Source organism: Mobula birostris, chromosome 22 (genome assembly GCF_030028105.1).
Source record: "Mobula birostris isolate sMobBir1 chromosome 22, sMobBir1.hap1, whole genome shotgun sequence".
Lineage (NCBI taxonomy): Eukaryota > Metazoa > Chordata > Chondrichthyes > Myliobatiformes > Myliobatidae > Mobula > Mobula birostris.
In genome coordinates, this window is record NC_092391.1 from 21,587,469 (window position 1) to 21,603,275 (window position 15,807).

The following is a 15,807-nucleotide window of genomic DNA, read 5'->3' on the forward strand; positions in this document are numbered from 1 at the left end:
CTCTAGCTGCAATAGAAGGGAGTGTAGTGTGCACTGGATGCCCAAAAGCTGTACTGGTGCACTGAAGGAGTTGGTGAATTTAGTTATTTAGAGATACAGTCAGGAACAGGCAATTCTAGCCCAATGAGGCACGCTTCCCAGCAACCCACCTATTTAACCCTAGCCTAATCACAGGACAATTTACAATGACCTATTAATCAGTATATCTCTGGACTGTTGGAGGAAACCAGAGCACCCATGGAAACCCATGCAGTCATAGGGAGACCTTACATGCAGAGCTGGAAATGAACTCCGATGCCCCGAGCGGTAATAGCGTTGTGCTAACTGCTACACTATTGTGGGGCCTTGGTGATGAAAACAGTGATGATAGGCCTCATTGTGGAAATATATCATTGGAGGGTAGTGCTGTGTAGCCGGGCAGAATAATTGGAGAAACTTTGTTCTAATAGTAAGCAACACACATAAAAGTTGCTGGTGAACGCAGCAGCATTCTAATTTTGCGTTTCTAATATCAAGATTAATTTTCTAGTACGTTTCAGTGAATGAGTTAATGATTCAAATGCCAAACTAGATTTGCATAAATCTGCAAGGAAAGACATAAAGCCACAACACTGCCATTCCATACCACATCCATATGCGAATACCATCACTTGGCACCTCTTAAGACCACAAGACCATCAGAAGATGGCAATCTTACATAGTTGCAGCAATCCAGAGGTAAGTTCAGAGCAACTTGTTGTTAACAATGCTTCCTGAAGATTTAGTGTAGAACGTAACCACAATAGAAAACTACAAATTCATTCAGGTTTGTTCAATATATTAGAAGTATGTCATCTTTCGCTCAATTGGATTATTCTCAACTGAATCAATGCACACTCTAGGAGATTTGGGCATTAAAGCAAGGCAACACTATATAGTACAGGACCAAACAATGTTGCACTATCAAGAGTCATTCCTTTTATATTAGAGGCAAGGTTTGTCTTCAGGTAATGCAAAAGACTGCAAAGTACTACCTTGAAAATGAGAAAAGGAGCTTTTCACTTGTGACATGTTCGAAATCTATCTCTAAACTACCACACATACAAAAAAAAAATCTGATTTTTTTTACTAATATCTTGCACAATAGAACATCGTCTTTATATTTTCCCTCCTGGAATTGAAGATGACTTGTATCGACTATAGTTTTGTGGAATGAAACCCAAAGTGGAAGCACAATAGGTGCCCAACATAAACCGTACTATAATTAGGGCCTCAGTGCTGAGGATCTTTGCCTGGGAAAGGACCTCAAAGTTGGTTTGCTTATTCTTTTGTGGAGACAGCATTGGAGGTATATTTATTGGTGAGTTGATTACTGCAAGTAGTCAAGGGTCTTAGTAGCTGCTGTCCTTCAAACATTATGGTAACACACAATACACAGCTCTTACTCCCAAAGAATCAAATTAATTTCTCTTACCTGCCAGCCTATTATTTACTTCGTTATGCTTCTTCCACAACCACAAAATAGCACCATCTAGTGTTTGCACACCATCCATAGATTCTTCAGCCATTTTTTCAAAATGTTGTGCACAGACCCTACAGCCGAAGAAATGATGAATATACCTTCTGATAACTTGCAGAACGACTTGAGGCCCATTATCAAAACCTACACAAATAAAAATTAGATTTGTTTAGGAGCAAGGCCAAAGCACCTAATATAACAGTATCTTTTAAAAGGATTAACTACCTTCTCATAACACCAGTAATCTTTTTGTTCCTGAAAAATTAAATTCACCAACCTCACAAAGTCATTCCCCTGAGAGACATTCATTTAATGAAAACACGGCTCAACTTTTCTTTGCACAGAAATAAATCAAGTTTGAAAACCTGTCTGTTTTAAAACTTAAATATCAAGTATTTTCCCAGTTTGGCTTTATCCAATTCTTTTCAAAGAAGAAACCTGAAAGTCAGCACTTTTCCACAGAGGGAAAGTCCTATGTAAAATTCCAACTAGACAGCAAAGGTCCATATATTGTTACCATCTGAGAACTCATTCCACAACTACTCATGGCAAATATGATGGGATTAATTATATTAGATACAAAAAGCCATTATATAAAGTAGCATTCAGCAGTATTATTCTGCTCAAGCAACACACACAAAATGCAGCAGGAACTCAGTAGGCCAGGCAGCATCTATGGAAAAAGAGTAGTCAATGTTTTGGGCCAAGACCCTTGGGCAGGACTAGAGAAATAAAGTTCTTTTCCCTCTTGCAATTGAGTTCTATAGACCTTAATCTCTTTTTCTTCCTTCCAGTGCATGAATATAGTTGCTGCAATCCTTTCCTAATCAGCTAACTTTTTCTAATAATACCCAAAACAGTATACTGTATACAACTAAGAGGAGCATGTCCACAGGGGATTCCTGTGTTTAGCACTTCCCCTGCCCCTTCCTGCTTCACAACGAATTCATTTGCAGCTTTAGCTCCGTAATGCCCATTAACCACTGACATGCCCCCACCGACCTTCATCAACTTCTATAGATGCACTATAGAAAGCATCGGGATGCATCACAGCTTGGTATGGCAACTGCTTTGCCCAAGACTGCACGACTGTATAGAGTTGTGGACACAGCTGAGTCTGCACTTTCCATTCACAGAAAGCAGCCAACATAATGGACTGTACCTCTTCCTAGAGATGCTGCCTGGCCTGCTGCGTTCACCAGCAACTTTGATGTGTGTTGCTTGAATTTCCAGCATCTGCAGAATTCCTCGTGTTTGCATCATAATCAAGGATCCCTTCCACCTAGTCATTCTCTTCTCCATCCTCCCGTCAGATAGAAAACAAACACTTGAGGAACACATCACCAGGCTCAAGGACAGCTTTTATCCCACTGTATTGAGCCTCTTGAACATACTGTGTTTATGTTAAAGATGAAATGTTCATTTCTCAATCTACCTTGTCATGGTTCTTGCACCTTACTATCACTTTCTCTGTAACTGTAACACTACTTTCTGCATTCTGCTATTGCTTTCCCCCTTGTACCATCTCAGTGCACTTGTGTTTTGAAATGATCTGTCTGGATAGCATGCAAAATAAAGTTTCTCCACTGTATTTTGGTACAGTTACAAAATTACCGTCCAAATACATTTCCTGCATGATCAGTGGGAATTGTGGAAGTGTTCCTGATTTTCCAAGTAGCACAGGAGGATTTTCCGGGAGTCCTGGCTCAGCTGTCATGCCATAGCTCCCCACCCCCACATATAATCAAAGGACCTTGTAAATTCTCAGCTCCTTCGCTTCCACTCATTTCAAACAACAACACTAATTCCAAATTTCAACAACAGTTAAATCTTTATCATTTATGTTAACTTAAATGATATTTGGCAAAAACAGCTCTAACCCACACTCAGAAAAAGGAATTATTTTAAAAATTATTCAATTGCTTTAGAGATAGTGAAATTCAAAACTGCACCATTCATCTAATCAATCTTGTTATAATGGAAAATCTACCTGTTAATTGGAAAATGTTACTCTGTGGTTCCTAGCAACAAACAGCCTTTCAGTTAATCCCTGCAGCAGAACCCAAAGTATGGGACTAACCTTGATCTAATACACATTCCCATCTCAAATTATACAGGACAACAGTGTTTTACAATTTTAGTAAAGACAACAACTAGGTGGGGGGGGGGGGGGCGTGGTGGAGGTGGAAGAAGCCACACAAAAGCAAATCAGCATCGCTGTAAAACTGATCGAAAGAAAAAGAAATTCTGCACAATGACATCATACCCATTTCCCCCAATGTATTCACCTGGATGCATTTTTTTCACGTGCAAGGAGGGTGCAGGTTCTGAGGTGAATAGCATACAAAATTGGCTTGGTGGAAGGAGACAGACGGGTAGTAGTGGAGGGTTGTTTATTCAGATTGCAGGTCCGTGACCAGTTGTATGCTGTAGTGATTGGTGTAGGGCCCATCATTTCTGTCATCTATATTAATGATTTGAATGACAATGTTATTAATGTGGCTAATCAGTTTGAAGATGATACCAAAACTGGTAGTCCACTGTATCTAAGATTACAACAGGATCCAAATGATCCAAACGGGGGAGTGGGCCAAGCAATGATAGATGGAATTTAATCTGGACAAATGCAAGGAGTTGCATTTTGGTAGGTTAAACCAGGGAAGGACTTGCACCTTAAGTGATAGGGCCCTGGAGAGCAGAGAGACCTCATGGTACAGATACCTAGTTTCCCTGAAAGGTAGACAGGGTGCTGATGGCAGCATGTGATATGCTTGCCTTCAATGGTCAGGGCAGTGAATACAGAAGTCATACAGTCACACTGCAAATGCAAAAGCAAATGCATCATTTAGGTCAACAGCCAACACAGTCCACGGATGTGTTGGGGGCAGTCCACAAGTTGCCATATAGCATGCCCACAACTTACCAACTCTAATTAATCCATATGTCTTTGGATTGTACGAGGAAATTGGAGCATCCAGAGGAAACCCACACAGTCACGTACAAACTCCTCACAGTCAGTGGTGGGATTTGAACAGAACTGCTGGTGCTGTGAACGGTTATGTTAACCACTATGCTACTGAACAACAGTCTGCCTGTATTGAGGATTGAGCGTTTTGGAGACTGGCAGGATGGATAGGAATGGATTTGCCAGATGCCTTGGACTGCTGACATCTTCTGCCTTTTCTCCCCACCCCGTTCATGCCACAAAACACAGGGACTGGGTCAAGCTGAGTAGAGCTGGGAGCACTGAGCACACCCACCCATGGGGTCTGTGAGTATGGCTGGCGGCTGCTCTCCCGTCACTGCTGTTGCTGTGACCCAATCCTATACACTGCTGTTGTTCATTACTAATTTATGAATTTAGAACAGTACAACATTTTAGCCTACTCCAAGATCAATCCAATGCTTCCCTGCCACATAGCCCTTCATTTTTCTATCATCCAAGAGACTCTTAGATGTCCCTAATGTACCTGCATGTATCACCACCCCTGCAGCACGTTCCATGCACCCACAACTCTTTAAAAAAAAAAACCTACCTTTGACATCCCTCTATACTTTCCTCCAAACACCTTAAAGTTATGCCCCCTTGAATTAGCCATTTCGATTCTGGGAAAAGTCTCTGGTTTTTCTCTCCACTTATGCCCCTTTTCATCTTATATACCTCTACCAAGTCACCTCTCAGACTCCTTTACGCCAAAGAGAAAAGCCCCAGTTCACTCAACCCATCCTCACAAGACACAATTCAGGCATCATCCTGGTAAATCTCCTCTGCACCCTATCTAAAACTTCCTGTAATGAGGTGACCAGAACTGAACACAATGCTCTAAGTGTCGTCTAATCAAGAGTTTTGTAGAGCTGCAACTTTATCTAACGGCTCTTGAACTCAAAACAATCACCATCCTGCAGAATCTCACGTGAATATTTGTTGCTCCCCATCACTCTCTCCTGCTTCAATTCTTGGAGTTGCCCAAGGTGATCTCCCCACCATCACATACTGAAGCACTTGCACCTGATGACTTGGCCCTTCCATATTCTGTGGCTAAAATCCACACATCAAAACCATTAATGGAGGAGGAAGATGTGGGAGGGGGAAGTGCAGGTGATGGTGCTGGTTGGGAGGGGATGATGGAATAAGAGGCATGATACGCAGGGAATGGAGGGATATGGATCATGTATGGGCTGAAGAGATTTAATTGAACTCCACATCACATTAGGCATGGAAGTCCTGGGTCATAGGGTTAGTTCCAGTGGTACATATGACATTAAAGCTTAGCTAATCTTTATCTTCTCTTCAAAAAGCTACTTTCTCTAGACAGTGAAATATTACTGTGATGTCAATTATAATCCTCACAAAATCTGACTTGTTTTAGAAGCAGACAGTTCACTACACTGTAATTATGATTAGTATCCAACTACTAATTTAGAGACCTTAGGCATCAAAGTCTCACATCTGGAGATGACTATTTAGATAGCCATAGGCCAGTGAGCCTGACATCTGTGGTGTAAAAGTTATTGGAAGGTATTCTAAGAGACTGGATACAAGCATTTGGATAGACATGGTCTGACTAGCGATAGTCAACATAGTTTTGTGCTTGATAGGTCATGTCTAACCAATCTTATAATTTTCATGGAAGATACCAGAAAAGTTGAAGGCAAGACAGTGGATGTTCGCAAAGCCTTTGAGAAAGGAGGTTGCTCAAAAAGGTTCAGTCGCTTGGCATTCAAGGTGAAGTAGTAAATTGCATTAGACATTAACTTTGGGAGAGAAGCCAGAGAGTGGTAGAAGATGGTTGCCTTGCTGACTGGAGGCCTACGACAACTGGTGTGCCACAGGCATCGGTGCTGGGTCCATTGCCATTTGTCATCTATATCAACAACTTGGATGATAATGGAATAAACTGGTTCAGAAAATTTACAGATGACATCAATAATGGGGGTGTAGTAGACAGCAAGGAAGAATATCAAAGCTTGCACCAGTATCTGGTCCAGCTGGAAAAATGGGCTGAGAAATGGCAGATGGAACTTAATGCAGACAAGTGTGAGGTGTTGCATTTTGGGAGGATCAACCAGGGCAGGTCTTACATGGAGAACGATAGGGGACTGAGGAGTATGGTAGAACAGAAGGATCTGGGAATACAGATCATAATTCCTTGACAGTAACATTAGAAGTAGATAGGGTCATAAAAAAAGTTTCTGGCACATTGGCCTTCATAAATCAAAGCACTGAGTACAAGAGTTGAGATGTTACGTTGAAATTTTATAAGACTTTGATGAGGCCTAATTTGGAATATTGTGCGCAGTTTTGTTCACCTACCTATAGGAAAGATGAAAATAAAATTGAAAGCATGCAGAGAAAATTTACAAGGATGTTGCTGGGACATGAGAACCTGAGATACAGGAAAAGGTTGAATACGTTCAGACTTTATTCTCTAGAATGTATTAGATGGAGGGGAGATTTGATAGAGGTATACACAATTGTGAGGGATATAGATAGGGTAAATGCAAGCAGACATTTTCCACTGAGGTTGGGTGAGACTTCAAATAGAGGTCATGGGTTAAGGGTGAAAAGTGAAATGCTTAGGGGAACACGAGGGGAATTTTCTTCACTCAGAGGGTGGTGAGTGTGGAATGACCTGCCTGCTCAAGTGGTGGATGTAGTTTCGATTCCTACATTTAAAAGAAATTTGGGTAAGGTACATGTACAGGAGGGGTATGGAGGACTATGGTCTGGGTTCAGGTCAATTAGAACAGGCAAATTAATGTTTCAGCATAGATTAGATGGGCCAAAGAGCCCATTTCTGTACTGTAGTGTTCTACGAGTATGACTCTAGTATAAGCCTGTGCATAGTTAAAATGATAACTTAATGACGCTCCTGAAAATTCTTTAGAGGAATGAAAAGTTTGTTCTGCAAAAAGCACCAAAACAATAGAAAACATCAATTTACAGAAACAATTTTCTGAGACAGCTGAAATTTCTAACACAAAGACTTTGGTGGGGGATCGTGTGCTAAGCTAGCTCCCTCCTGTGGTACAAATGGTACAAAGCAGAGAACTCGAGTTGTTTGGCTAAATTTGCATACAACGCAGGTTACGCATCAAAAACATCTGCATCGTTGACTGTACCTCTTTCTAGAGATGCTGCCTGGCCTGCTGCATTCACCAGCAACTTTGATGTGTGTTGCTTGAATTTCCAGCATCTGCAGAATTCCTGTTGTTTGCATCTACCGTTTTTCATTATGGCATTCAATTAACAAAAATAATCGATATCATCACTTTTATGAAACAATAGGTCAATTTACAAATAACTCTAGTACCACAGTTTATTCTGGCTTCTGCTCCCTTTCTAGTCCTGATGCAAAGTCTCAGCCCAAAATGTCCACTGATCATTTCCCTCCATAGATGCCGCCTGACCTGCTGAGTGAGTTTCTCCAACATTTTGGGTGTGTTCATAGTAACAAAGTCGCATATTCAAGATGATATGATGATTGACTGACATTAAGTTAGGCGGAAGATAGAGATGCTCTTATGAAAAATAACAGTGGCACACCAACAGCCAGAAGAGCTGATAAAATTATTTACTGGTTTCTATACATTTTAGTATAATTTACCATTCAATAATCACTACTTTATACAAAACAAACTGCCAGAGGAATTCCGTGGGTTGCAGGGATGCAGTGTCTTGACCCGAAATGTTAACAACTCCTTCTCCACCACCCTCACAGATGCTGCCTGACCTGCCGAGTTCCTCCAGCAGTTTGGCTTTTGCTCCAGACTCTTCTGCCTCCAATTTATAAAATTAGAGCTTTTAAAAGGATGTACAAATAAGCTGCAAAATGGAAATTACAGAATTAAGTTATAATCAACTAACCTATGTTCTAACAGTAACTAGCATCCAACTTGAACTTGGTGAGCTAACAGAGATCTATACTTGATTAAAACACATTGCTTTCTACATGTAATCCACCTATCCTTATCCTAGCTACAGTCACCCCGACATCTGCAATTTAATTTATACTAATCTTTAAAGTGTACAACCACATAAATCTACCTGCGGTGCAGGATTAAAAGATCTTCACTGGTTACGCTAGACGATGTGGATAAGTCATACGGAGGAAAATTTCTATAGATAATCCAGCTATCTTAGCTGACCCAATTCTTGAAACATCGTAAGAGTACCTCACAACCTGCTTCATCTCATTAGTGAACACATGAGAAACACCAGCTGGTGTTAGGAAGCAACATGATAAAGCACAATTTGCTGATTTTGCAATCTCCTCTGCAGTAACTCACTCCTGAAAAAAGTTGCTCAAGTGCCCACAGTCTCACTTGACAACCCTTTTTTCCATGCAAGTATCTTGAATACATGCCTACTATTGGTCAAATTTAATGCCATCTCCAGTGTTCATTTTTCAACAGGACCTTCGACTGCAGCATATCCTACAGATTTCTTCTTAACACCAGTCTCCCTCGTGCACTTTCCAACTCACTAAACTAGGAACAGAAGAACAATTAATGCCACTCATGTTGAGATCAGCTGATTGGGCAATTCTGATAATCAATGACCCAAACATTAACTCTGTTTTCTGCTCCACGATGCTTCCTGGGCTGTTAAATACTTCCAGAATTTTCTGTTTTTATTTCAGATTTATAACACCTCCAAAGCTTAGCCTTTCACTTTCTGATGTGTTCAATTCTGCATTATCTACATTTATACAAAAATGCATCTCACTTCATTTCAGCCCCATAAATTCTACTGTTAATTTCAAACTACATCTTTGACATGATTATCATATTTTGTAAAACAAGTCAAACCTAATAGAAAACTTGTATGCCATTCATAAGAATACCGTGATTTGAAAGTGTTCAGAATAAACTTGCTCTGCAATATTTACAATATTACAGACAATACACGCTCATTAGGTAGGAAACAACACATTGGCATGGATCAAAGATTTGCTAATACGAAACACAGACAATTCTTCTTCTGGTTGACAGCACATATTGAAAGATATGCAGAGATCAATGTTGGTGCTTCAAATATTTTACAATTTATGAAAGTGAGGGCACTAAAAGATAGTCACTAAATATGCTGACAATATAGAGGTGAGCAGGCAATTTAGTGAAAAGTACATAAGGAACCAAAGAATGAGACACAAATAGATTAAGCAAGTGGGAAAAGATCTGATAAATTACTGTATAATGTAGAAAATGTTAAATTATCCACTTTAACAGAAAAAAATTATTATTTAAATGGTAAATGATTGAAGAGTTCTCAGATGAAGACGGACCTGGGTGTCTGAGAAAATAATTTGGAATTAGTCTGGGGTGAAATCATGAAGAGCAAAGGAAATAGGATACAACTGGAAGTAGTCTATTGATCTCCAAAATACAAACTCTAAGTTTAGAAAATACATGAGGAAATATCAAGGGCATATTTGAATGGAACTGCACTTATCATGGTTGATTTTAAACCATGGATTAATTGAACCAATCAAATTGGCAAGAGTATCGCATCAGAAGAATTTGTGGAAGGCATTAAGGATTTTTTTTTAAAAAAAACGAAGAGGCTACCGAAAATGGGCTACTTTAGATTTGGTCTTGTGTAGTTATGAATGCAAAAGTCCCTGAGGAATCTTTAGCCACAAGATCCTTTATTAACACAAAATGATAGAATTCAGAAAACAATTTGAAGATGAGCACCACAGACGCATAACCTGAGTCTTTAATTTAAATAACAGCAATTGTAACGGTATGAGGGAGAAACTTTCCAAAAGACAGGTCATTGGGGAAACTGAGGCAGATATTTAAACTATAGTGCTCAGCTAGAGTTTAAACCAGGCAGTAAGAGGACTTGACGAGCAAGAGAAACAATCAATAGTTAACAAAAGATGTGATAGACGATACTAATTGAAAACTAAGGTGTACAAAATGGCAAGGATTACTGTTAGACCAAAGAACTTGGAAGTTTTTCAGATCCAGCAAAAAATAAAAGCACATAGGAGAGAAAATTAATTTTAAGAGAGTACTTGCATCTGTATAAAAACAAACAAAAGATTTTGTAGATAAATAAATAGGAAGAGGGCAGCTATGCCTTTAAAGAATGAGGCTGGTGAACATCAAACAAAGAAAGAACAAATATTTAGAACACATTTTTTGCAAGATAATGATAATATCCTTAAGATAACTCATGGGCTAATTTGACAAAACATGGCAGAACTCAGAAAAATCCCAATTACAAGGGATAAAATGTTGGCGAAACTGAGGGTGCTCTGCTGGCTGTTTCCAATTTTCTTTTGTTCTTGCCCAAGCTCATAAACAGGTAGAAATTATGCAAGTTAATATAACCACATCATTTACAGGTACACCTGTTCATTAAGGCAAATATCTGATCAGGTAATTATGCGGCAGCAACTCAATGCATAAGAGGATGCTGACATGCTCAAGTTGTTCAAACTAAACATCAGAATGGGGAAGAAATGTGATCTAAATGACTCTGAACATGGAATGATGGCTGGTGCCAGTTGGGCAGGTTTGAGTGTCTCAGAAACTCTCCTGGAATTTTCACACATAACAGTCATTAGAGTTTATAGAGAATGGTGCAAAAAACAAAAAAACATCCAGTGAGCGGCAGCTCTGTGGGCAGAAATATCTTGTTATTGAAAGAAGTCAGAAGAGAATAGCCAGACTGGAACAAGCTGACAGGAAAGCGACAGTAACTCAAATAACCATGTATTACAAAAGTGGCTCAAAAAACTAGTTTATGACAGAGATCTAGAAGATTATAAGACTAGCAGGAAGGAGTTTAAGAATGAAATTAGGAGGCCTTGGCAGACAGGATTAAGGAAAACCCCAAGGCATTCTACAAGTACGTGAAGAGCAAGAGGATAAAATGTGAGAGAATAGGACCAATAAAGTGTGACGGTGTGTATGGAACCGGAGGAGATAGCAGAGGTACTTAATGAATACTTTGCTTCAGTATTCACTAGGGAAAAGAATCTTGGCAATTGTAGGGATGACTTGCAGCGGACTGAAAAGCTTGAGCATGTAGATATTAAGTAAGAGGACGTGTTGGAGCTTTTGGAAAGCATCAAGTTGGGTAAGTCACCGGGACCGGATGGGATGTACCCCAGGCTACTGTGGGAAGCGGGGCAGGAGATTGCTGAGCCTCTGGCGATGATCTCTGCATCATCAATGAGAATGGGAGAGGTTCTGGAGGATTGTGGATGTTGATCCCTTATTCAAGAAAGGGAGTAGAGATAGCCCAGGGAAGTAGACCAGCAAGTCTTACTTCAGTGGTTGGTAAGTTGATGGAGAAGATCCTGAGAGGCAGGATTTAATGATCATTTGGAGAGGCATAATATGATTAGGAATAGTCGGCATGGCTTTGTCAAAGACAGGTCATGCCTTACAAGCCTGATTGAAGTTTTTGAGGATGTGACTAAACACATTGATGAAGATAGAGCTGTAGATGTAGTGTATATGGATTTCAGCAAGGCATTTGATAAAGTACCCCATGCAAGGATTATTGAGAAAGGAGGCATGGGATCCAAGGGGACATTGCTTTGTAGATCCAGAACTGACTTGTCCATAGAAGGCAAAGAATGGTTGCAGATGGGTCATATTCTGCATGGAGGGCGGTGACCAGTGGTGTGCCTCTGGAATCTGTTCTGGCACCCTTTCTCTTCGTGATTTTTATAAATGACCTGGATGAGGAAGTGGAGGGATGGGTTAGTAAATTTGCTGATGACACAAAGGTTGGGGATGTTGTGGATAGTGTGGAGGACTGTCAGAGGTTACAGCGGGACATTGATAGGATGTAAAACTGGGCTGAGAAGTGGCAGACGGAGCTCAACCCAGATAAGTGTGAGGTGCTTCATTTTGGTAGGTCAAATATGATGGCAAAATATAGCATTAATGGTAAGACTCCTGGCAATGTGGAGGATCAGAGGGATCTTGGGGTCCGAGTCCATAGGACACTCAAAGCTGCTACGCAGGTTGACTCTGTGGTTAAGAAGGCATACAGTGCATTGACCTTCATCAACCATGGGATTGACCTTAAGAGCCGAGAGGTAATGTTGCAGCTATACAGGACCCTGGTCAGACCCCACTTGGAGTACTGTGCTCAGTTCTGGTCGCCTCACTACAGGAAGGATGTGGAAACCATAGAAAGGGTGCAGAGGAGACTTACAGGGATGTTGCCTGGATTGGGGAGCATGCCTTATGAGAATAGGTTGAGTGAACTCAGCCTTTTCTCCTTGGCGCGACGGAGGATGAGACATGACCTGTTAGAGGTGTACAAGGTAATGAGAGGCACTGATCATGTGGATAGTCAGAGGCTTTTTCCCCAGGGCTGAAATGTCTAGCATGAGAGGGCACAGTTTTAACGTACTTGGAAGTAGATACAGAAGAGATATCAGGGGTAAGTTCTTACACAGAGAGTGCCAAGTGTGTGGAATGGGCTGCCGGCCGCGGTGGTGGAGGCAGAAACGATAGGGTCTTTTAAGAGAATCCTGGATAGGTACATGGAGCTTAGAAAGATAGAGGGCTATGGGTAAGCCTAGGTAGTTCTAAGGTAAGGACATGTTCAGTACAGCTCTGTGGGCCGAAGGGTCTGTATCGTGCTGTAGTTTTCTATGATTCTATGATGTGCAGAAGAGCATCTCTGAACACACATGTCAAACCTTGAAGTGGATGAGCTACAGCAGCAGAAGACCACAGTGGGTTCTACTCTTGCCTCTAATAAAGTAGCTACTGAGTGCACAGAGCATGAGCAAGGGCACATCAGGAACACAACTGCTCTCCTTATTAAAGGAAGAATGTTTATGGGAAGCTGTTTCAACAAGGTCTCATATGAGCTGCAATCTTGAAACACGATAGAACACTATTGAGACATACCAAATCCTGATAAGTCTTGATAGGGTGGTTACAGAGATGTTTCTTCTTTAGGGAGCATCTCCAGATAGGGGTTCCATTTAAGAAGGAATCATCTGTCCTAGGGCTGCGTGTACTTGGAATATAGTTCCTCATCAGGCAGTGGTAGATGAGAATTTTGACAAGCAGAAGCTTTCAAGAAAGGGGGCTTGAGCTTAATATTTGATCAGCAAGTATTTCACTGAATGGTGGAGCAGGTTCAAATATTCAAGTGGACTAATTCAGTTCCTAATTAATATATTTCTGGTTATTGGTATTAATACCTTACCACATACACAAAATCTTTTGGGTACAGAAATATAATTACTTTAGGGGGGAAAATTACCAGCAATTATCTGCAGGTCAGGACGTTTCTCAGCATGTACTGTCAAAACATGAAACAGTGTCCAGAGAGAACATGGGTAACCTCTGTACTGCGGCTCGCTGCCTTGGCAACCAACCCACTCGACAGTATTTCTCAGAGACATTCCAGATATCTGCAAGAGAAGAATGCACAAGTAATTGCTCAAGTAGCGAATTTATGCTTCAGTATTTATAAGATTCTTCAAAAGTTTTATCCAATTGTTTGAGGAAGTGTTTTTGGATTAACACTAGAAAGTTTAGTTAAATAACTACATTATTGTGAATACAATTGCTATTCCCTAAAAATGCATTGTTAAGGTGTGGTTGACACTGTAATTATTAAACATGCATGTTTCTTAAACTACTGGTGGGACTAGAGACAACAAGTGGCCTGATAGGCCATTTCAAAAAGTCATGTACATTACTGTGGGACTGCTTCCATATAAAGATCGGATAAGGATGGTAGGCTTCCTTTTTAATAACCAATTTGTTCAGACAGCCTCATAGTCACTTACACAAAAACAGATTTTTAGCCCTAGATTTTACATACAAAGCTTCAAAGGCAGCTCAGCACATAGAAAATATAAATGTTGTGTTTGAACACCCAACATCAAATGCTTTAAGATAAAAGGCAGCAATTCTTACAGTCAATTACTATGCAATAAATAACAAGAAAAAATAACGTACATACAATAAGTATTTTAGGTTACAAATACAAAATGATCACAGGTAACATACGGAGGGGCAGCAAAAACTGGGGGAAAATGTAATATATCAATTTGATAATTAGCTTAATGCCTAGTCAAATATTCATGGACAGAGATAGTTAAATAATTCACTTTTACTCATCTTGTTCAAAGGCACCAGAAGTCCATTTTAACGGTTTAATTCCTAGTGTATAAATCCACTCACTGCATGTGCTAAAAAAAAGACTTCCCACTTTGAATAACCAAACCTGTTCTTACTAAATCCAACATTGTGATTATTTCACAACATGCTTCCCCATAAGTTGATTATGGAAGTACATGAACAAGAGCTTCCCAGAAACACACAAAATGCTGTAGGAACTCAGCAGGCCAGGAATCATCTATGGAAAAGAATAAACAGCCCATGTTTCGGGTTGAGGCCCTTCATCAGAACCTGTTTTATAACCAATTTGTTCATCAATCTGAAAACTTCATAGTCACTTACACAAAAACAGATTTTTACCCCAGGTTTTACATACATAGCTTTTGCATGCAGAGTCCTGATGAAGGGTCTTGGCCCAAAACGTCGTCTGTTTATTCATTTCCACAGATGCTGCAAGGCCTGCTGAGTTCCTCCAGCATTGTGTGTATTGCTCTGATTTCCAGTATCTGCAAATGTTCTCGTCCTTGTGCTTCTATCCCAGAGGTATTTTATTTGATTCAACTGAAGATAAAACTGCTTGGGAAGAAAGAAACTAGAAGAAAGGGTGACTTGAAATTCATATCCGTGACCTTTAGTGCTAGCTCACTTTATGTAAGCATTATGAACATTCTCCTTTGCACTCTTGACCTCAGCTCGAAACAGATTCCTGGATTTTTTTTTAATCCCTGTCCATCAATCCATACAGCAGGAATAATCGATAGGAATTCAGCTCAGTGACGTCTCATTTACGTAAATAAAATTTTGCAGTTTAACTATTTTTTTAAAAAAGTTGTACAAGGAAACAGAATAGAGGAACAAACAAAGAAATATTGACCTAAAATTTTGAACAGGGAGGAGGCTAAGTACCGCCCACACCAAGACCACTAGACTCAAAAACAGTTATTTTCCCCAAGCAGTAAGGTTAATCAACATCTTCACCCACTAACTCACCCCTCCACATCCCCCCACCACTACTTTATCACTTCCTGTCAGTCACCTTATGCACAGATACTGCTGTGCCTACCATCATTTTATGCACATATAATCAATGTATAGAAGCCATCTTATGCATTTATATTTATTGTGTTTTTTTTATATTCTGTAATCAGATCCAGAGTAACAATGATTTCATTCTCCTTTACACTTGT

At 40.1% G+C, this 15,807-nt stretch overlaps 1 protein-coding gene across 1 annotated transcript in view; it reads right to left on the reverse strand.

Annotated features, from left to right (window-relative positions):
- Window positions 1-15,807, reverse strand: part of qsox2 (quiescin Q6 sulfhydryl oxidase 2) — a 62,958-nt gene that overhangs the window by 11,057 nt on the left and 36,094 nt on the right. The window contains exons 10-11 of the mRNA XM_072240280.1: window positions 13,755-13,905; window positions 1,454-1,642 (exon numbers count right to left, since the gene is read on the reverse strand). Of these exons, the coding sequence (XP_072096381.1) occupies window positions 1,454-1,642; window positions 13,755-13,905 (340 nt within the window). The remainder of the gene's footprint in view (window positions 1-1,453; window positions 1,643-13,754; window positions 13,906-15,807) is intronic.